We start from the raw sequence: 23,312 nt of genomic DNA on the forward strand, positions 1-23,312 counted from the left end.
AAAAACATTAAAATATTATACTTTAAGGTTTCATAAGAGTAGTCACACTAGGAAAAAGAAAACAACATTTTCTGGGTTTTAAAACATTTATTTAGTTAAATTGCCTTCTGTGAACATGTTGGCTGAATTACTTTTTAAACATAAAATGCAATTTTAACACTTAACAACAAACAGGTAACAGTTAGCACTTAATTAAAGGAATAGTTCACCCAAAAATTTAAATTAACACATGATTTACTCACCCTCAAGCCATCCTAGGTGTATCTGACATTCTTCTTTCAGATGAATACAATCAGAGTTCTATTAAAAAATGTCCTGGCTCTTCCAAGCTTTATAACGACAGTGAAATGCTGTTTCTTTTTTGAAGTCCATAAAAGTGCAAACGAAATCCCATTCAAAGTCTGCAAGGTTTCGCAGAAGTGAGGACACCTGTAGGCTTACAGTGGTGTTCTTGTTTTGCACAACTTGGCCAGTTTTCTTTGAAGTTACTTGTCCTTTCTTTGTTTTTGATCCACGTTCAGGATTGATGTCAAGAAAGCGTCTAAAAGGCAGAAAAAAACAACAATTAAATATTATTAACTGAGTGTATATATTTTGACAAAGAGAGATAGCACAAAAGCTGACTAAAACTGAACATGAAAAAAAAAAATGCAATGTTGGATGTTGTAAAAAAAAAAAATGCAATGTTGGATGTTGTGATCAATAACTGATATTTTTTCTGCCCTGGTAAAATACATCAACTCAATGTGTCTGTTTACATGCGCACTGTCAACTAACAAAATTTTTGGAAGTGGGGTTGCCAGATTTAAAGTTTTATTCTACAACTTTTGTCTACTCATCACCCAGCTCATTAACAATATCATGCCCTCATCCGGTGCCATCAGAGTATCAGTGGAAAGGCGGTCTTTAGACTATCCGTTTATATAGAGCACACACTGCCAGAATCCAGCCCAAACCTTTGTGACAGAAATAATTTAACTTAATTGCAAGCCTTGCAATGTTTATTGCATATATGACAACATGATTTACCAGACTAAAATGCATGTTTGCACCCAAAATTTTAAATTCTGTCATTATTACTCACCCTCAAGACTTTTGTTCATCTTCGGGACACAAATGAAGATATTTTTGATGAAATCTGATAGTTTTGTCCTTCCATTGATATCAATATCATTGCAACTGTCAAAGCCCAGAAAAGTGGTAAAAACATTGGTAAATATATAGCTACAGTGGTTCAACCTAAATATTATGAAGCAGGGTTTCTGCACAATTTTTAAAGTCAAATTTAAGGCTTTTTAAGACCTTTTTAAGACCCGAAGAAATCAAAATTAATACCATGCATTAGGGGTGTGCAATATTGACAAAATATGTCTCGATCGATATTTTCAAAGTTTTCTTGATAATAATTAGATAACATTTTACTGATTGTGTTTCTGTGCTTGGTGCCATGGCTTGTTTAGGCCTGTTGACAACTGACTGACAAAGATATTCATATTTTTCATATTCTATGCAGTGGTCAGTTTACAGCAGTGACAGAAATTAACATTTTTTATTAAGGGGTAATATTTGCCACCTTAAATTGATTTCAAGGGGCATTTTCACCTATATACGGACATTTGTAGATGTTTCAACAAGATATCTTTCACATCTACTGCAGTCAGATTCACCCGTGTTCACTCTGAAGGAATCACTCACATGGCTGGGCACTTGTATGACACATCAAGGATGTTACGAGGCTAAAAGCAGGTTTAAAACTTGAAGTCAACAGGGTGCAAATTTTAAAAAGAGGATAACACGGTGTAGGCAACACCGATTTTTGTCGTTGTTCTCTGTATTGACAGCACTCCAAATTTACAAAAAAATGAGCTCAATGTTAAAATTGACCGGAGTTCTCCTTTAAGGTTGCACTAGTTACATGGATTATTTAAACCAGCGGTCCCCAACCTTTTTTGCGCCACGGACCGGTTTAATATCAGACAATATTTCCACGGACCGGCCTTTAAGGTGCGGCGGATAAATACAACAAAATATAAAAAATATATAAAAAACAATTAAATATAGGATAAACGTGAATCCAATGTGTAGGCTTACTTGCAATTTTATTAGCAGGGTACTCGTAATATCGCGTCTAAAGACAACTGAGAAAGCCTGAACACAAACAAAAAGCCCCCCAAAAGAAAAAAATCTCCATGTTTACGGTGCTGATGCGATGTAAGGGTGGCGCTGCCAATAAAGCACCTAAAAGCTGTCACAAAGAACCGATTTTAAGAACCAAAATGAATGATTATGAATATGTAAAATATAGCAGGAGACATTTTAATTGTTTAAACAAGTGTTTCCTGTGCAAAGATGAAGTTGACAATGCTGACTCGATCTTCGCAGTATGCCTGAACGCGCCCGAGAGAAATGCACATATACGAATTACATAAGCAGAGAACAGTCAGTTTTCTTTTGTTTTGAATTGTTCTGTTTAAAATTAGACATTTCAAGCTTTCTATGGCTCAGGTCTGTGAGGCAAGTAGGCTACCTTATACGCTGAATTTCGGTTAATTTATGAGATCAGCTCCAGTTCACGCGCCCGCGCCTCCGTGTCCTGATTAAATATTTTCTATTATATTTAGGCCTACTTCTTATTAAATCCTGGCAATTGGGTGATGAAACATTGATTAAAATTAAGATACAATTAATACAAAACGAAATACAATTTAAAGACAGGCTTTTTGCTTTCTGTCTGACTCTGAGGTCTCTGTGAAAGTTTTAAAGCAGTCTTTTTGTGCCGCTTTCAGAGCGCTGCACGTCCGTAAGGGTGAACAGTCCCATCCGAACAATTATTATTATTCTTTTTTTTATATATATATATTTTTTTGTGAAATAGGCTACATTTCTAAATTAATGCGACTTATAGTCCAGTGCGACTTAGGCTATATTATGTTTTTTCTTCTTCATGACGCATTTTTTTACTGATGCGACATATACTCCGGAACGATTTATAGTCCGGAAAATACGTTAAGTTATATAGCCTATTCTTTCTGTGAGGCCCGGTACCAAATGTCCCACGGACCGGTACCGGTCCGCGGCCCGGGGGTTGGGGACCTCTGATTTAAACAATGTTTTTACAAGCTTTCTGGGCCTTAAAAGTTGCAAAGACGTTGCTGTCTATGGGTGGTTCAGAAACCTCTCAGATTTCATCAAAAATATCTTAATTTGTGTTCTGAAGATGAACGAAGGTCTTACAGGTTTGGAACGACATGAGGGTGAGTAATTAATGACAGAATTTTCACTAATCCTTCAACTGAAAACAACTTGCACTGACATATCTTAAAATATATGACTGCCACTGTTTTATCTCAAGATGCACACCAGTAATGTTTTTTTTTTTTTGATACATTATTATAAAAGCTGCTTAAATACCCTAATTTTATTAAGGCCTAGACCTGGCTTAAAGGAGAACTCCGGTCAATTTTAACATTGAGCTCATTTTTTTGTACATTTGGAGTGCTGTCAATACAGAGAACAACGACAAAAATCGGTGTTGCCTACACCGAGTTATTCTATTTTTAAAATTTGCACCCTATTGACTTCAATGGGGCAAGTAGTAAGCCTGCTTTTTAGCCTCTTAACATCCTTTAAGTGTCATTACAAGTGCACAGAAAATGTGAGTGATTCCTTCCGAGTGAACACGAGTGGATCTGACTGCAGTAGATGTTAGAGATATTAATAAAAATGAAGTTAATTCAGCCAGCGCTCATACCTTTGTTTACATCCTGTTTTCGGTGGAAGTCCACAGTAGTCGATTGTCGAGTTCACGCGCGTGATCATAGGTACTAAACCTATTCGCGTGAACTCGACAATCGATTACTGTGGACTTCGACCGAAAACAGGATGTAAACAAAGGTATGAGCGCTGGCTGAATTAACTTCATTTTTATTAATATCTCTAACATCTACTGCAGTCAGATCCACCCGTGTTCACTCGGAAGGAATCACTCACATTTTCTGTGCACTTGTAATGACACTTAAAGGATGTTAAGAGGCTAAAAAGCAGGCTTACTACTTGCCCCATTGAAGTCAATAGGGTGCAAATTTTAAAAATAGAATAACTCGGTGTAGGCAACACCGATTTTTGTCGTTGTTCTCTGTATTGACAGCACTCCAAATGTACAAAAAAATGAGCTCAATGTTAAAATTGACCGGAGTTCTCCTTTAAGCTAAGCCCTGTATGGAAACCAGGGCCATATTGTTCATACCAGTAGTCAACATAATAAATACTGTCAAGTCAAGGTTAGTGACACAATTCAGTCTAATTATATATATATATATATATATATATATATATATATATATATATATATATATATATATGAATGGCAAATATGCCAATGACTAACCTCTGAACAAACTCAAGGTGCTGCCTCTTCCTGGTACTGCAAGCTGAAGTTATAGGAGGAGGAAAACAGTGCTGCCAGGCCAGTGATGAAGAGGCTGTGATCCTTCACACACACCTTGACCTTCCAAACTTAATATCCAGCACTGGTTGCTTAGAGATTGACCTGTAATGGAATAAAAAAATAATAAAAAAAAGAATAAATAAATAATATTAATAATTAAAATAACTACTGTGGATTCCACTGTGGTTCAATGTAGTTGTCTATTCATAGTTCTATGAATTACATTTTTCAACTAAAAATTTAAAATGGTTAGAATGCTAAAATGCACTGGCAAATAATTTTGTTTGTTTTAAGCATAAACTCACTTAATTTTGACTTATTCTTTCAGAAAACAAGACAATTTTTACGTGTCTATTAAATGCTTCTTCATGTAAGAATTGTAGATATCTGGACTGGAAACAAAATAAAAACACTAATTAAGAAAAACATATTTTGCAGTGGGGTGAGTAAATGATGGCTTTTCATTTTAGGTTTCATCTACCCCTTTAATGTTTACATACCAGGAAATAAGTCGTGGACTTTCTGGCAAATGTAGATTGCTGGACACCAGCGATGCAAATTCCTGAAACAATTTTTAAAAAGGACAGCACAACCTTGATCAACAGAACCAAAACATAAAACATATTACAAATTAATGAGATTTGCTGAATAATCTCTACTTATCTGCTTGAAGGATAACACCGTCTAACTTCTTTGAATTAGGGAGTAGTTGTAGGACCATGGGATGGCAATCAGGAATAGGCCTACTACATTTGAAAACAGCATTAGGAACATGGATTTTCATGTGCTAGCAAAATTCTGACAACGATTCAAAAGCACGATCACAGAACTGACAGAATAATTTTTTTTTTTTACCACATAGACTATAACTGTAACACTACTTAAAAGCACTTACATTAACAATGGCCATCAGATTACAAAGCCTAAAACGAAAAAAATATATATCAAATGCACGTCATGCAAATAGCATGGTAAAGGTTGCCTATTATATGAAATGTCGAAGTTAACGTTACTTGGTAAACAGGTGGAACAGAGTCAGTGAATTGCTTGCGCGGCCACGCAGTAAACCACGTTCGCAAAATCAAACCAAATACGTGGAAACAATGTAGAAATGCGAACGCAAAAAAAATAAAAATAAATAACTTATATATGGCTTACCGTATCACTCAGTTGAACAATTCTCCATCTTCTCAAACTCTAAATCCCACTTATCGTCACGCGCAGGTTAGATTATTCAATGACAAATTCTTCCATCCATCTTCAGGTAGCTGCTACCGTTAACGTCGTCCGTTTTCTGCTGCGTCACAGGCAACTAATGTTTGAAACACGAACCGAACCGAACCGAACCGAACCTCAAAAAAGCTTTAAAATTGCTCACAGATTCGCAGACATTGTTTATCTTGATAACAGGAATGATTATTTGTTAAGTTGAATCCCGCTGACAAAACGAGTTTGCCTGTTGTAGCTGCCTAACGTTACTGTCTGCTGCTGCTCGCATGACGCGTCACATTTGAACTGAATTGAGCGCGAAAGAAATCAATCTCACAATGCAATGCCTTTTCAGTCAGTATGACGGTATGATCCATAACGAATTTATCAGGACGAAAACAGAAATGTGCTGTATATTTACAGCTGTTCTGTAAAAGATACAGCTTAATACTGTATTATGGAAATACAGTACAATTCTGTAAGAAATTCGTTGTAAATTTACAGTAAAGGGTTACAGTGTATGTTTACATACATTTATTAAATATGTTGAAAACAAATATGTATGTCACATATTTATAATTAATGTTGTCCATATATGCGAGAAACCATATACTGTAATATATGCAGATATATGGTATCATATATGGATGAACTCAAATATTTTCTTCACATGTTTGGACACATAAATGTTCATATATGTTGCAGGCATATATTGTGTTCTCAGATAAGTCAAATATATGTATAGATATATGTTGCAGTCATATATTGTGTTCTCAGATAAGTCAAATATATGTATAGATATATGTTGCACTCATATATTGTGTTCTCAGATAAGTCAAATATATGTATAGATATATGTTGCACTCATATATTGTGTTCTCAGATAAGTCAAATATATGTATAGATATATGTTGCAGGCATATATTGTGTTCTCAGATAAGTCGAATATATGTATAGATATATGTTGCAGTCATATATTGTGTTCTCAGATAAGTCGAATATATGTATAGATATATGTTGCAGGCATATATTGTGTTCTCAGATAAGTCGAATATATGTATAGATATATGTTGCAGGCATATATTGTGTTCTCAGATAAGTCAAATATATAGAGATATATGTTGCAGTCATATATTGTGTTCTCAGATAAGTCAAATATATGTATAGATATATGTTGCAGTCATATATTGTGTTCTCATATAAGTCAAATATATGTATAGATATATGTCATGCTATTTAAAATATAAGTACATATATGGCCATATATTACATTTTTGTATGGGTGATAAAAACATCTAACATGGCCATTCTAACGGATTTAAATTGTCTGCTACTTTTTGCCAGCCCTCTCTCCTGGCTTTTGCAGACTTTGAGGTGTTCCCTGGCGTTTTGATTAAAACATTACAATTCCGAATAAACTTCGACTATTAGTTCTTGCTCTGCTGAGGAGAAAAAACATAGATATAATATGAGAAAAACTGTGCGCGCTCTTTGGCCACGCTGAGCAGCCAATGGCAGCGTTGCTGATCAATGTTTCCACTATCGATACATATCCCCTTTTAAACCAGCGCGTGAACGCGCAGTTATCTCAGATAACTCAATCCAGCGATACTAATCCTATCCGGCAAGTGTGTTCGAAGAACTCAATTAGCCGGATTATGATTAGCACGATGAAATCATCTTGGATGTGTCATTTGATCTCGGATGTAATAAGCAACGTACGAAGAACGAGCCCCAGTACTCCTGTTACTTTGTTTATCAGTCCAATATCAAACTGCAAGGTTTACCCATGCATCATTTATTAAATCTACAGGTTGTTGTCCTGTCTTTATAACAAGTGCTGGTCCTCTCATGCCATTTGCACATATATGCTTTAACAAAGGAACCATTTATTTGTCCATTTGACTAGGTACTGGTGATTGTGAAAGCAAGTGGAAGGGTTTGGGTGTATCCTGCTCTGATCATATATCTGATTTTTTAGGTTTATACTCTCACAAGCTTTGATACTTCGAGTTGAATATTTCAGAGCCTTCTTGCTCAGAAATACTTGGTAAGAATGAGAAATGTATATATTCCTGCATCACTTAATATAATTTATGTGTATTCTGTTACTATATAGGTCCCGCCAGTAATTCTCTCACTGAATGTATGAAACTTTCTTTAAATACCATTAGCACCCCTCTGTGAAGGAAACAACTGTGCTTCAAGCATTTGATCTGTAAGCATAAAGGTAAAAGTTTGTCTCAGATTGAGATATCTACACATTTGTACTTATGTTAAATACATCAATAATGTCAATATATTCCAATAATGAGGCTTATGTTTGTATTCCAACACATTTTTAGATGTCACCTGCCAATTATTTTGACATAACAGACGAGCTGATGAAGCTCCAAGAAATGATTTCTACTCAAGATATTCCATCAGCGACAAACACAATCAAAGAATACCTCAAACAGCAGGATCTTGTAGAACTTAACATTGGTGTGACGGGAGAGTCAGGTTCTGGAAAGTCCACGTTTGTCAATGCATTCAGGGGTTTAGGGGATGAAGAAGAGGGCTCTGCCAAAACAGGTGTAGTGGAAACCACTACAGAACCAGAGGTTTACCTTCACCCTAAATACAACAATGTCAAAGTGTGGGATCTTCCTGGCATTGGAACACCAAACTTCCAAGCCGATGATCTTAAACTGGTTCAGTTTGAACGCTATGATTTTTTCATCATTATTGCTTCAGATCGGTTCAGAGAATGCCACACTCAGCTGGCCAAAGAGATCATGAGAATGGGGAAAAGGTTTTATTTTATTCGCTCCAAAGTTGACTTAAGCATTCATGCTGAAAAGAGGAAGAAAAACTTTGACCAGAAAAAGACACTGGATACCATACGGAAGGACTGTGAAAACGGTAAGTTTATTCAGTTAAAGTGCTCACAGTAAAATATAAAATTTCAGCCTGTCCCTCATATATGTCATAAAGGTTTGCACAATGAACAAATTTAGATATCCAGTTGTCCATTAAATATATTATTTATTTAACATTTATTGTTTCATTACTAAACGTTTTAAACTACATTACCCACATGTCTCTGTCATTCTATCAATGGAACCAGAAGCATGGTGCTGTGTAGTTCATTGAAATGTGCAGACATGCTTAGAGTTAGGGTTAGGATCTCGGAAAAGGAGTAACTTCTCACAACATAGAGACACTTTATAGTTAGCTTAATCTATAACTAACGTAATAATGACACCAAAACATACTTTGTAACATGAAGCGCCGTTTTATATGTGTTAAACGATTGTCCAATCACAGCGAGTTCTGCGATAAAGTCACAGCCAATAACAACCCAGCTGAACAGATGCGTCACACTTACATGCCCATTTATGGTAAACGATGACAGATCTCTTCTGGTTCCGCCTGCAGGGATAGATACCTTAACATTTTTATATTTAGGCTGTTAAACATGTATTCCTTCTAATTAAATTATAAAACTCATATTTAAAAACAAAAGACTCCTTTGTGTGGTTACCATCCAAAAACGAGTTCACATGATCAATGCTACAAATTAGCTTTTTTGATTAGACTGATGCATACATTTGAAAGAGAAACTTTTTTCTAAGCAATGTCCTACAGCAGGGGTAGTTTTGCAGTATATTAATTAAAGATAATTGCATGTTCTAAAGTGCTTCTAACATTACAGTGTATGTATAGTATATTAAAGGTATATCAATTATATTCAAATAAATGTAACAAAAGCACAAATGAATGGACACAAAAGTATAAAAATCAGTTAATTAAAAATATCCAGATACAGGGGAAATCTATTATAGTGACACATACATTAACGTTAAAAAATTGCTATGATGAAGTTATATTTACAAACCAAGAGATGAGATTCAACTTTGTTATGTGAAAATACATTTGTTTCTTTGCTTTAAAGAACAAATAGGCAAAAACATAAGCACAACATTTTACATTCTCAACTTTCATTCTATATCCTTGTGATTATTGGTCACATTTATTGTAACTATGCAATGAATATGTCCTTCAGCAAAACACCTGATGTGCACTGACCCTTTTTTATAAAGCCATTAGGCAGAAATCAAGTACAGTTTATGAAGCTGAAAGAGAAAACAAAATGCTTTAACAATATGGAAAAAGATAAATTACTATTTTCAACATTGGTTCTGCATATATCAAAGAGATCACGAGGAGGAGTGGGAGTGGGACTACATGAAGACTTTCAGAAACTGAGACAGAGCAAAGGGTGCACCTCACTGGACACATCCTGCCCAAACAACAACACCCAAACACAGTGATGAAGTGGACACCACCAGGAGGATGCAGGAGACAGGGAAGACCAAGGAAGACACGGAGACAGATGTTTCACGAAGACCTGAAGAATGTCAGTGTCCCATGGGAAGATGTGAAGAACTTGGCCACGGATCGAATACGTTGGAGGACACTTGTTGCCCAATGTGCCCAGCACAGCACTTGATGATGACGTTGTGAGTTTATCCATAACTGTGGGATATTTTTCTGTAAAGAGTGTTGCATAATTAAATGTTAAAAGCATTTTTATGTTATAAGTTCACTGATATGTGGGCATTTCTATGAATAAAAGTATGTTTATAAAAGCAAGCAATAATCGTATGAAAATGATTTACATGCAAACGGGTAGGGCAGTGTAACTGATCTGATTACGACAAAATTATTGAGTATCTGATGTCATGTGACATGATAATGTCAGATAAGCTTTTCCACTCTTGCAAACAGAGGTAGGTTATGAGGTGTGGAGAGACATCATGTATCACTGGAACATAAACAGACGGGGACCAATTTGTAATAATTGTAATAAATACAATGCAATTAATATAAACTTTCTAACAGTGTGTGGGACATCCGACTACTTTCCAAGAAGGGGCTCAACTGATTTACAAATATCGCGATAATTCCGTACAGGAATTGAGGCAGTAGCCAATGACAGCACTAGGAGTAAAAGCTGCAGGATTGTGTACGAGTATACAAATATGTAAGAGTATCGTACGAATTTGACAACTTGTTAAATCTTGTGAATTATTAAGACCTTCAGACTATGTTCATACTGATTGGGCTATGGGTTTTGTGAGAAAAGGTTTAAGAAACAACAAATGCTTGATAAATTATTTGATTTAGGGTTTAAAACAACACATACATTGCAAATATTTACCTATGCAGCTTTCCGTCTCCTCCGTTTACTTGTCCTCAAACAATATGGGGCTGACTGAGTCCGAAAGGCCCTTTTGGTCTTTTCAGCTGAAAAAAAAGAAAAGAAAATATCATTATGTATAATTAATAATATATAGGATTATTTAAAGGACAAAGTACTGCCTTACAAATATTGGATGTTACATTATAAAGCATTAAAAGCATGGCAAGTGTTGTGTTTAATATGCATTTACAACAAATATCACTTTAAAACTACCAATTCTGGGGAATAGCATGGTAAGTTTTGTGATTACTGCCCTGTACTGCACCAATCACAGTAAAACTAAGGTTACTGAGGTTTAAAGCATGGTAAGTTTTGTGGTTACTGTCCTTTTACCACACCTATCACAGTAAAATTAGGGTTACTGTGGTAAAAGCATGGTAAGTGTTGTGGTTACTGTCCTTTTACCACACCTATCACAGTAAAATTAGGGTTACTGTGGTAAAAGCATGGTAAGTTTTGTGGTTACTGTCCTTTTACCACACCTATCACAGTAAAATTAGGGTTACTGTAGTAAAAGCATGGTAAGTATTGTGGTTACTGTACATTTACAATACGTATCACATTAAAACTACCAATAGTGTGGTAAACGAATGGTCAGTTTTGTGATTACTGTCTTTTTACTACACTTATCACAGTAAAACTAATGTTAATGTGGTTAAAGCATGGTAAGTGTTGTTTTTACTGTGCTTCTACTACAAATAAAACAGCACGTCACGTGACAGACGGTGTTTAATCACCCTGTTTAGAATTAGAAAGCAATGAAACGCAAAGCCTCTGTGGCGATGACAGATATAATGCAGTGACTGAATGTGAGCTAATCTTATTAATATCGACAAACAGAAAAGACATTATATCACCAACATCTGGCACACGTGAACTGATGCCAAATATCGCGATGTGTTCGGAACGAGACTTCTTCACCGCGATTTCCTACTGATAAAATATTATTTTTTAAATATCAATAAACAGCAAAGCAATCCAGCTTCCCTGGCAATAAGATCGAAAAATAACATTAAAAAAATACATAAACCATGGTCCATGATAAGATAAAATCTCGTGAATTAATGTTGATTAAACAGGTTCTCTGCTGCAGCCCGATAGGCAGAAAGAATCGTGCTGTGATCACGAAAGACGCTTCCCATTTAAAATACATTAGTTTAAAAAACGTGCTGGTATTACGAAAATAACGAAATAAACGTGCCCGTGTCACGAATCAATAGATTAAATTATGTGACCATTCGCCCCCATTAGAGATTATGAGTTATGTTTCTGTACAAAAAAAAATAAAAAAATAAAATAAAACAAAAAAATAAATAAAATAATAACACGTATTTCTGCATGCACCTTCGGCATCTGCACGAGATGGAATCGTGAATCTTCGTACGATTAAGGGGCGGGACGATGACTTTAAAGGGGTGGTTCAGGATTTTCAACATCGGACCTCATTTTCAAGTGAGCCTGTTTGTCATTCATCAGTGGAGACAGTTTTCAAAAAAATTCATCCAGTCCTTACTTTTGGATAGTTCGCTGGTGCTAGGCTAGCGCGAGTCAATGGTAGATGCGTTAGCCTGCCATTAAAAACAGTTTTACCCACTCCACAGTACACCAAAAGCAAATAAATTATATAACGCCAGACTATCGATGTAAATGTCTGTTGAGAGAATAATGTTAGAATTCAAACTACACTTGCATCTCAATGATCGCATTACATTTACAGGAACTAGTTTCTCAGCAGTGGCGGAATTTTACTTTGCTCCGGTTAGTACTGCGCCGAAAAGTAAACACAGAAAAGAAGCGCACTACAGTCGGGACGTCTGTACGTCCATGTGCCATAGCTAGCTAGTAGTAGTCTCGGTTGCCTAGGTAACTTAATATCACTCCGCCGCTGCTGTAGACTGTGCTAATAAACACAGGGAACAAAGTATAACTATTGCAATGCGATGAAAGGGTAGTTTGATTTCTAACATTATTCTCTCAACAGACATTTATATCGGTAGTCTGGCGTTATAATTGATTTGCTTTTGATGTACTGTGGAGTGGGTAAAACTGTTTTTAATGGCAGGCTAACGCATCTACCGTTGACTCGCGCTAGCCTAGCACCAGCGAACTATCCAAAAGTAAGGACTGGATGAATTTTTTTGAAAACGGTCTCCACTGATGAATGACAAACAGGCTCACTTGAAAATGAGGTCCGATGTTGAAAATCCTGAACCACCCCTTTAACTATAATACATTTCTGCGTGCAATGCATACGCATTTTCCATCAATAGAAGTTTAACGGGAGGGTTTTGCGTACCATATGAACGCAAAATGTGACTGCGTGCAATGCATACGCATTTTCCGTCAATAGAACTTTAACGGGAGGGTTTTGCGTATGGGGTGAGATTTCGGTCACAATTCTGCGCGCGCAAGATCACATTTTGAGCGTGCAAAAGGGCATTTCGCACGCGCGTGAACTGAGTTTTGCGCAGAAATGTTTGTCTCGCAGATAAGAAAATATTGCGAGCGAACGAAAATCAATTTTGCATTTAAAATAAGTATTTGGATGTGCGCGGACGTTCTCTTTCGCGTGTGCAAAGTTTCACTTTCTTGCTCCTTTCATACCAGCCGTGAGCGCTCTCTAAGCGCAGACAGCTTGCTTGCTCAACACAACCCAACGTTACAATATGCCATAATTCCAGCCAATCAGAGATGAGACTGCTAAATTCTGATTGGCTGGCTTGAAAACCAATCACAAGACTCCCTGCATCACCGACTGCGGAAGAGAACTAGTGCAGTTGAGTTTATTATTTATGAAAAATATTCAAAAACTTCACTGTAATTCACTGTATTGTTGGCAAATTCAGTTCACACATCACTGCTGTCCTGATGGTTATACTACAAGACTTATTTTGTATAAATATCGTTTTGCTTATTTTTTACGATTATTATTTATGAAAAATATTCAAAAACTTCACTGTAATTCACTGTATTGTTGGCAAATTCAGTTGACACATCACTGCTGTCCTGATGGTTATACAACAACGCTTATTTTGGGAAAAATATAGATTTTAAATTGTATATACTATTGTAAATGTAGAAGTTTTATGATTTTTATGAAAAATATTCAATAACTTCACTGTAATTTACTGTATTGTTGCCAAATTCAGTTCACACATCACTGCTGTCCTGAAGGTTATACAACAACACTTATTTTGGTAAAATATATATTTTAAATTGTATATACAATTACTGTAAATGTATAATTTTTATGATTTTTATGAAAAATATTCAATAACTTTACTGTAATTCACTGTATTGTTGCCAAATTCAGTTCACACATCACTGATGTCCTGATGGTTATACTACAACACTTATTTTGGAATTTTTTTTTTTTTAAAGTTGTATATACAATTGTAAATTTATGATTTTTTTAATGATTTTTATGAAAATATTCAATAACTTTGGACATCAGTGATGTGTGAACTTAATTTGGCAACAATACAGTGAATTACAGTTATGTTATTGAATATTTTTCATAAAAATCATAATAATTATACATTTACAATTGCATGTACAAATTAAAATATATATTTTTCCCTAAAATAAGTGTTGTAGTATAACCATCAGGACAGCAGCGATGTGTGAACTGAATTTGGCAACAATACAGCGAATTACAGTGAAGTTATTGAATATGTTTCATAAAAATCATAAAAATTCTACATTTACAATTGTATATACAATTTAAAATATATATTTTGCCTAAATAAGTGTTGTAGTATAACCATCAGGACAGCAGTGATATGTGAACTGAATTTGGCAACAATACAGTAAATTAGAATATTTTTCATAAAAATCATAAATCATAAATGTACAATTGTATATACAACTTAAAATATATTTTCCCCAAAATAAGTGTTGTAGTATAACCATCAGGACAGCAGTGATGTGTGAGCTGAATTTGGCAACAATACAGTGAATTACAGTTATGTTATTGAATATTTTTCATAAAAATCATAAAAATGATACATTTACAAGTGTATATATAATGTAAAATATATATATATATTTCCCAAAATAAGTGTTGTAGTATAACCATCAGGACATCAGTGATGTGTCAACTGAATTTGCCAACAATACAGTGAATTACAGTGAAGTTTTTGAATATTTTTCATAAATAATAAACTCAACTGCACTAGTTCTCTTCCGCAGTCGGTGATGCAGGGAGTCTTGTGATTGGTTTTCAAGCCAGCCAATCAGAATTTAGCAGTCTCATCTCTGATTGGCTGGAATTATGGCATATTGTAACGCTGGGTTGTGTTGAGCAAGCGAGCTGTCTGCGCTTAGAGAGCGCTCACGGCTGGTATGAAAGGAGCAAGAAAGTGAAACTTTGCACACGCGAAAGAGAACGTCCGCGCACATCCAAATATTTATTTTAAATGCAAAATTGATTTCCGTTCGCTCGCAATATTTTCTTATCTGCGAGACGAACATTTCTCCGCAAAACTCAGTTCACGCGCGTGCGAAATGCCCTTTTGCACGCTCAAAATGTGATCTTGCGCGCGCAGAATTGTGACCGAAATCTCACCCCATATTTGCGTACCATATGAACGCGAAATGTGACTTTGGCGTGTAAATACTACGCCAAATGAAAATGAAAACTCGTGGTATAGATACGCAGTAGTAAGAGACTGGGTTGGCATTTTGCTTAGATTTATTTATTTATTTTTTTGACGGCTTTTCTATTTTTTAGATGGCTACATCTGATGATGACTTTGCAATAGCACAGAAAGACTCAGTTGAATTTAAAGAATCCTTTCAAGATCTACAATCAGCCATTAATACAGTGAAGGATTACCTTGAAGAGCAAGACTGTGTTGAGTTCAATATTGGTGTGACGTGAGAGTCAGGTTCTGGAAAGTCCACATTTGTCAATGCATTCAGGGGTTTAGGGGATGAAGATGAAGGCTCTGCTGAAACCGGCCCAGTAGAAACCACTATGGAGCCTAAAGTTTACCTTCACCCTAAATACAAAAATGTGGGATCTTCAGTTTGAACTATGATTTTTTCATTATCATTGGTTCAGAGAATGCCACACTCAGCTGGCCAAAGAGATCATGAGAATGGGGAAAAAGTTTTATTTTGTTTGTTTCAAGATTGACTTTTGCATTACTGCTGAGAAGAGGAAGAAGAACTTAGATCAGAAAAGACACGATAACGTCCGAAAGGATTGTGAAAAATTGACGATTCGACTTTCCACATTGTATGCTCTTTTTTAAAAGCATATTTGCTTTTGTAATAATAATAATGTTAATATGTATCTTTCTGTGTAGGTCTGAGAAAGATCAGTTTAAATTAGCTGCAGGAGAGGATGGAGAAAGTTTCCACAGAATAAGTGCACAGCAAAAAAGCCAGTGTACATTTAACTCAATTTTAGTCAAATTTAACACTCCTGAAATGTATAGGACTCCCTCCATTTCAGTTAAAATACAGTTTAACACTTTTCAAAGTGTGAAATATATACTGTCAGGGGTTGTGAGTGCAGGCAGGTGAAGACGATAAGGCTGAAGGCTCCAATGAAAGTTTAATCACAGATATACTTCCAAAGGTACAGGCAGGGAATTCACTCAAAACACACACTGTAAAGGTTAGTGAAAAGGGTGGTCTTAATATTTTGGATTTTAGTACTTTAAACTATACCTTTAAAATTAATTGGTTGAAACAGTTTAGAAAGAACCCAGGGTCTTTGTGGAACTTTATTCCTAATTATATATTTTTTCAGTATGGTCTGGATTTGACCAGCAATATTATCTGCTTTTCATAGGCAGTCTCTTTTGGCTTGGTCTTTGATATTTAAGCACAACTTTTCACCTCATAAATATTTTATTTGGAATAACTGTAATATAAGAATAAATCTATATTTTTTCAGAATTGGTTTGATAAAAATATCTTGTTAGTCAGTCAATTAATTAATTCGCAAGGATTGTTGTTTTCATATAAGGAATTTCTAGATCATTTTCAATTTCCTGTTTCTCCCAAAGAATTTTCAATAGTTATGGGTTCAATCCCATCAGGTGCTCTTGCTTTACTGAGAGGAACTCAATCTCTACGTCCAGTCTCTTTGAATTTGGTTAATACTTCTGTTGGCAAATTGTGCTATAATAATATATCAGTCTGTTCACTATTTCAGCAAGACATTGTTACTTTACCGCCTGTGACCGCTTACTGGAATAATGTAGTTGGTAATATCTGTTGGAAAAAAGTGTGGATGCTTCCACATCTCTTTTTTTTAACCAATAAAGTAAAAGAGATTTCTTTTTAAATAATTCATTCATTCATTCACCCTGCAAATCAATACATGAAAAAGTTCAAAAAGGATATTTCCTCCAGTTGCCCTTTCTGTGACATCTCTGACGAAACTGTAGTTTATCTTTTTTGGTATTGTCCTTTTGCGAAAATGTTTTGGCAAGATGTTTTAGGATTTATTAGGTCTGAAATCTATAATGAATGTGTGTTGTATTGGAAGGATGTGGTCCTAGGCTTTGTTGATTTTGACCAATCTAAAAAAAGGTCATTTTTATGTGATTAATCTGATCTTGTTACTAGCAAAATTCCATATTCATAACTCTAAATATCTTAATGCTAAATCTCTCTTTCTTATATTTGTGAAAGAACTTGAAAAATACTTCTTCTCAATTAAGTTGTCTGAGAACAAAAAAGCCTTAAAAACATTATCTGTTTGTAACTCTTTTCCTTTTTTCAGTGTCATGTAATTCTCATAATTTGTTTAATTTATATTATTTCCCCCATTGTTTTTTTTTTTTGTATTCTGTTGTTATCTGTTATTACTTGTGTATTGTTTTAAGCATTAATAATATATATATATATATATATATATATATATATATATATATATATATATATATATATATATATATATATACATTACTCATGGAGTACATTTTAACAATTACAGTGTTCATTTTAACACATTACAAAATTCAGCTTTGATCACAGGAATAAATTACATTTTACTATATATTCACATAGGAAACAGTCACAATATTTCACAATATTACTGTTTTTTTGTTTTTTTTTGTCAAATAAGTGCAGCTTTGAGCAGAAGAGACTTATTTTAAAGACATTTTAAAAATCTTATCAATCTCAACTTCTGAACGGTATAGTGTATATTTCATTTTGTAGGCTATATTTATTTAAAACAAATATTGAAACCAAAACATGGCATAGTCTAGTGTGCAGGTAAAGAGGACCTCCACATGCTTTTGCGGGTCTTCAAGTGCCTTATATGTAGTGCCCTGGTATATTTGCTATAGTTGCGCCTTTTGGGTCTGCTGCTTTGTCACCCTCTAAATCCAGTATTACTTTTGTAAGTAATTTAAAGGAAGAATAGTAGTTTATCTCTCTTTGTTTGTTATATAACATTGGACTGAAAATGTATGTAGCCTATAGGCTAGCCTATATGGAATTATTCTTTATCAACAGTTTGTAATAAATAGTATATATTTATGCATATTATGATAAAATATATTGTATATTTTGTATAAATTGTATATTGCGAGACTAACCAACTAAACAACCCCCTGCCCAAATTTTTTTTTTTATGATGAAATATTTTCTTATGATGTTTAAATAAACATGTAGAAAAGTTTTTATTTATGAAATGTGCTTTTTGACCAAAGGAATCTTTTCAGAAATAAAAGCAAAGCATTTAACCTATTGATAGCATAGTGCACATCAAAACAACCCAGAAAGTTAAATTGTCTGGGATCATAGTAGAATTTTGTTCATTTTAAAGTTAAAAATAAAGGCAAAATGCAAACAGTTGTTTTAACAAACTAGTTCTTTATTAACAAACAGGTCCCTTTACATCATAGGTTAACTTTTAAAATAAATGATGAAGGCACAAACACTGAAAAAAATAAATCTGAGTGGATGTAAATGTTAAGTAATTAAAATGTGTGATATCAACAATAAAAGGTTAAGTTTGTATATTTACATTAATATATCTAGTTTTGAATTAATCTGCATTTGTTCAAAACACAAGACAATGTGCATTTTTTCCTTTACAAAATTAATCTAAGTAATCCCAGCCAAACTTTTTAGGTACACACGCACAACAAACAATACCTTGTTTTATTTACTCGGTTAAAAAAAAAACCCTCCCCTTCCTGATTCGTTGGTCTGGAAACCCCTTGCAAGTTGCAATTCCAAACGAAGACGAAGACGCGGACTGAACTTAAGGTAAGAATAAAGTTAGCAAATAAACAGTTAATGTTACTTGGGTTGGTACATTCTTTAGTTTACAGTTTTCAAATTGTTGTACAAAAACGAGGTTTCAATTCAAATGTAATTTGAAGATTGTTGTATGTGGATTTTCTAATTAGCATTAGCCTAGGCCTAACTTACCATGTGGTTACGCTGATAGGTTGCTTTACTTGTAGCTTAACGGTAGGCCTAATTGAAACTTTGCAAGTGGTGATAATAAAATAGTTTGTTCTAGTGTAATTTTAAGCTCACATTAGAATACAGCAATGAAATAAGGGATGTAAGTTAGTGTAAGCACGTGGATTTTCAAAACATCCATGAATAATGTAAGGTAACGTCATTTCTTTTCAATCTGGGTCTTATTAAAAAATATATGTTTTTGTGTTTAAGTGACTGATGGGAACAACAATCTTTGTTGGCAGTTTGCAGAGGCGAAAAAAATAACAGTTGGCCTAACGTTACGTTAATGGGTAATTGCGTATCTTTAATTTACATCCACAAAACCTGCTTATTCGCCACTGACATGCTCAGATTATTAAAGTGTCTGACAACATTATGGAACGGATCCCTACAGAAGTCGACATACATGTTTGTTATGATCCTTTTTATTTAACCCGTTTACGTAGAAAGATTATTGTTTAATATTCACTGCACCTTAAAACATTTACCTGATCGGACTCCAGATATTTGGACACTATTTATGATAAAACTAGGTTGTAGTGACATTAATTTATTAATTTGTCAAATATTGCAGCGTGCGCGCATTTGTAGAAATATCGATTTAGTTTTCAAACTATTTCGTCATACAGAATGCATACTCCATTTACCACTGAACTACGCGAGCTGAAAGAGCGCTTACAATTGTCAATCATCTTACGTGACCATAATCCTGCCTTCTGCATGACGCATTCCCTGTACTCTTTTCTCATAGCTCTGAGAGAAAACAAACACAAAGAAACATTTGATATGAAACTAAAGACAATTAACTGTCTGATCGGCAGGTCAACTACCTGCAGTGTTTGTGGAGAGAAAAAAACGTGAAACTATTTTTTTAATTCTAGTTATAGTTAAATGATTTGCTACGATTTGGGTTTCTTGCATTGTTCAGTTACTAACCATAACACTGTGTCCTTACCAGGTTATTCTACTGACAAGTTGACTACATTGGATAAAGGTATGTAACTTTCAATATATTATATTTAAATTCTATAATAAATGTAGTGAGGAAACTAGGGGTGAAGTTATAACTCAGTTAGCTCATGGGCCAGACAAAATTTCAAAATTTTTCATTTCAAATGGCAAAGTTCCAGTTGTCCTGTTTGTTCTTTTTTTTTTTTTTTTTTTTTTGTATTTCACAGAACAAATTTATAGTCCTGTCAAAAATTTCGTCAAAAAAGTGACTTATTAACGTGTATGCACCATATGTTGATGGCTGCTCAAAGTCTGCCATTGCATTAGTTGCATTGCATTGCATGGTAATCTATTTTTGTCTTTCCAGACATCAGGCCACCTAAATGTTGTTCCTAGTGTTTTTCTAGGGTTACTTTTTCTAGTTGGTATTCTGTTTTTGTTTCTTTTTCACTGTGTCTCTAATTCTTTCAGTATCTCATGATGTCTCTCCATCTCTCTTGGTCTCTTTCTCAGATCGAGGAGGAATTCCGGAGGATCACACTGAAGCCACTACAGTCCACATTCTTTGGGAAGTTGGACGAATACACGCCTAAATTGTTGAGACTCTACAGGGGGACGGGAGGAGCTGTAGGGAAGAAACTTGATGAGACCCTTGAAATCATGAATGAGGCATGTACTTTTAAAATTGTAGGAGTTACTTTAATGTTGTAGCATTCCGATATCTGTACTCAAAGGGTCACACAAAAATTGAATTTCTGTCATTAATTTCTTACCCTCATTTCGTTCCAAAATCGTAAGACCTTCTTTCATCTTCGGAACACAAATTAAGTTATTTTTGATATAAATCGGACAACTTTCTGACCCTCCATAGACCGCAACGTCATTGCAACTTTTAAAGTCCAGAAAGGCGGTCAAAACATCGTTAAAATAGTCTCTGTGACTCCAGTGGCTCAACCTTAATGCCATGAAGAGGCAAGAATACTTTTTGTGCACACAAAAATAATGATATTATTCAACTATTTAATCTCTTCTATGTCAGTCTCCTACGCTGTTCACATAGTAAACACAGCATTGCCTTTCCGTGTTCTACTTCAAAACGCCGGCTTAGTATTGGCCTCTGGTTGGCCAGCTCCTGCGTCAGCATCACATGCATTTATCATTGTGCTTACGTGAACAGCATCGGCCAGTATACTCGTCACTTCATCACATTAAGGTTGAGCCACTGTAGTCACATGAACTATTTTAACGATACTTCCTTTCTGGGCCTTGAAAGTGGTTATGACGTTGCTGTCTATGAAGGACTGAGACAGCTCTCAGATTTCATCAGAAATATCTTCATTTGTGTAATCTTACGGGTTTAGAACAATGAGGATGAGTAACTGACAGAATTTTAACTTAAAGGGTTAGTTCACCTGGAAATGAAAATTCTGTCAGTAATTACTCACCCTCATGTCGTTCCAAACCTGTAAGACTTTCGTTCTTCGGAACACAAATTAAGATATTTTTGATGAAATCTGAGAGCTGTCTCACTCCTCCATAGGCTGATTGGTAATTGCATCTATCAAGGCCCAGAAAGTTAGTAAAGACATTGTTAAAATAGTCCAAGTGACTACAATGGCTCAACCTTAACTTTTTGAAGCGACAAGAATACTTTTTGTGTGAAAAAAAACACAAAAATAACGTCTTTATTCAACTATTTATTTTCTTCCGTGTGGGACTCTGATGTTCACGAAAGCCCCACAACGCATGCGCGAGAACGTAGATGACGTCCTGACATAGCCGGAAGCACTTCACTGTCTGTTTACAAGCAGGGGACATACTGTGTATGTAAGCTATTTGAATTCGACACATTGATTATGCTTTAGGTCTCGATGTAGTGTATAAAATGTTTTTTAAGTGTTTGAAATCTGCAGACATATTTACAAAGACAAAGTTACAAAGTTTTATGTACAGTGCGCATCATCCTCTGCTTGTAAACAGACAGTGAAGCGCTTCTGGCTATGAGGACGTTATCTTCAGCATCTTCTCAGTTCTTGCACATGCGTTGTGATGCTCTCATGAACTCACGTCAGAGTCCCACACGGAAGAAAATAAACAGCTGAATAAGGTCATTTGTTTTTGTTTGTTTTAGCGCACAAAACGTATTCTCAACGCTTCATAAAGTTAAGGTTGAGCCACTGTAGTCACTTGGACTATTTTAACAATCTCTTCCTTTCTGGGCCTTGAAAGTGGTCATGATGAGCTCTCAGATTTCATCAAAAATATCTTAATTTGTGTTCCGAAGATGAAAGAAAGTCTTGCGTTCAAACCAATGTAAAAAAAATTTGGCTTAAATCACAACACTGCTCAAAACTACCACAGCAACCACGTAATCCCACCCAAATCCTGACAACACGCAGCACATTCTTCAAGTGACTTTCGTTCTTCGAGTGACTTTCGATCTTCGATTGACTTTCGTTCTTCGAGTGACTTTCAGGCACAATTTTTACATAAGTATATGGATCAAAACTACCACAGCAACCACGTAATTCCACCCAGATTTCTGTTCAGAGGGAGAGCAAAGAGCTAAATGCATTCTTCACATTAGCAAACAAAAAGTAGGTTAAATTCTCTCTGGTATATTTCACAGGTTTGTGATGACGACGATGCTGCAGCCATCCATGAGGCCATCACTTCATTTTTGCTCGACATCTTTGTGGTCAGCAAAGCCAGAGATGGTGGTCTTGAGAAGCCAGAAGATTGTGTGAGCGTGTTGTTTTAAAGTCTTAGAGTATGTTACTGTACAGGACTGAAAAACACATCTTTATAGAAAATATTATGTAAATGTTTATTTTTCTGAAGACAATAAAGCCTTGTGAACTTTCACTTAATGAGTTTTCCTCTAGCACCACCATGAAGCACAATTTTCTGTTGTACACAATGTCTCAACCTGTGAGATGAATATATTTTATTATACTTTTTTTATACTGACCTTGTCAGTTTTTACTATCAAATGGCCAAATGTCAGCTTTA

The 23,312-nt window shown here is 35.1% G+C and overlaps 1 protein-coding gene and 3 long non-coding RNA genes across 6 annotated transcripts; 2 read left to right on the forward strand and 2 right to left on the reverse strand.

Moving 5' to 3' along the window:
* Window positions 1–337: 337 nt before the first annotated feature.
* On the reverse strand, window positions 338–5,857 carry LOC311299998. 3 transcript variants are annotated; one of them, XR_014629219.1, is made up of 7 exons: window positions 5,606–5,857; window positions 5,343–5,370; window positions 4,948–5,193; window positions 4,753–4,839; window positions 4,388–4,549; window positions 1,085–1,179; window positions 338–541 (listed from the first exon to the last, which is right to left on the reverse strand). It is a non-coding gene; the product is annotated as an uncharacterized lncRNA (long non-coding RNA). The 3 variants fall into 3 exon arrangements; XR_014629220.1 differs by lacking the exon at window positions 4,753–4,839 and having other exon boundaries at window positions 5,606–5,848; XR_014629221.1 differs by lacking the exons at window positions 1,085–1,179; window positions 4,753–4,839 and having other exon boundaries at window positions 5,606–5,823.
* Window positions 5,858–8,001: 2,144 nt separating this feature from the next.
* LOC311300124 (interferon-gamma-inducible GTPase 10-like) lies at window positions 8,002–8,592 on the forward strand (the record flags this gene model as incomplete). Its single annotated transcript, XM_084424258.1, has 1 exon — window positions 8,002–8,592. One exon carries the CDS (start codon window positions 8,002–8,004, stop codon window positions 8,590–8,592), a length of 591 nt encoding a protein of 196 aa, XP_084280384.1.
* A 1,359-nt stretch (window positions 8,593–9,951) lies between these two features.
* Window positions 9,952–12,504, reverse strand: LOC311300225. The gene is made up of 3 exons (XR_014629242.1): window positions 11,762–12,504; window positions 10,863–10,948; window positions 9,952–10,192 (listed from the first exon to the last, which is right to left on the reverse strand). It is a non-coding gene; the product is annotated as an uncharacterized lncRNA (long non-coding RNA).
* A 6,570-nt stretch (window positions 12,505–19,074) lies between these two features.
* Window positions 19,075–23,164, forward strand: LOC311299623. Its single transcript, XR_014629172.1, has 4 exons — window positions 19,075–19,145; window positions 20,308–20,343; window positions 20,814–20,969; window positions 22,930–23,164. It is a non-coding gene; the product is annotated as an uncharacterized lncRNA (long non-coding RNA).
* The last annotated feature ends 148 nt before the right edge of the window (window positions 23,165–23,312 follow it).

The sequence above is a fragment of the Rutilus rutilus genome (genome assembly GCF_951802725.1).
Source record: "Rutilus rutilus genome assembly, chromosome: 11".
NCBI classification, from domain to species: domain Eukaryota; kingdom Metazoa; phylum Chordata; class Actinopteri; order Cypriniformes; family Leuciscidae; genus Rutilus; species Rutilus rutilus.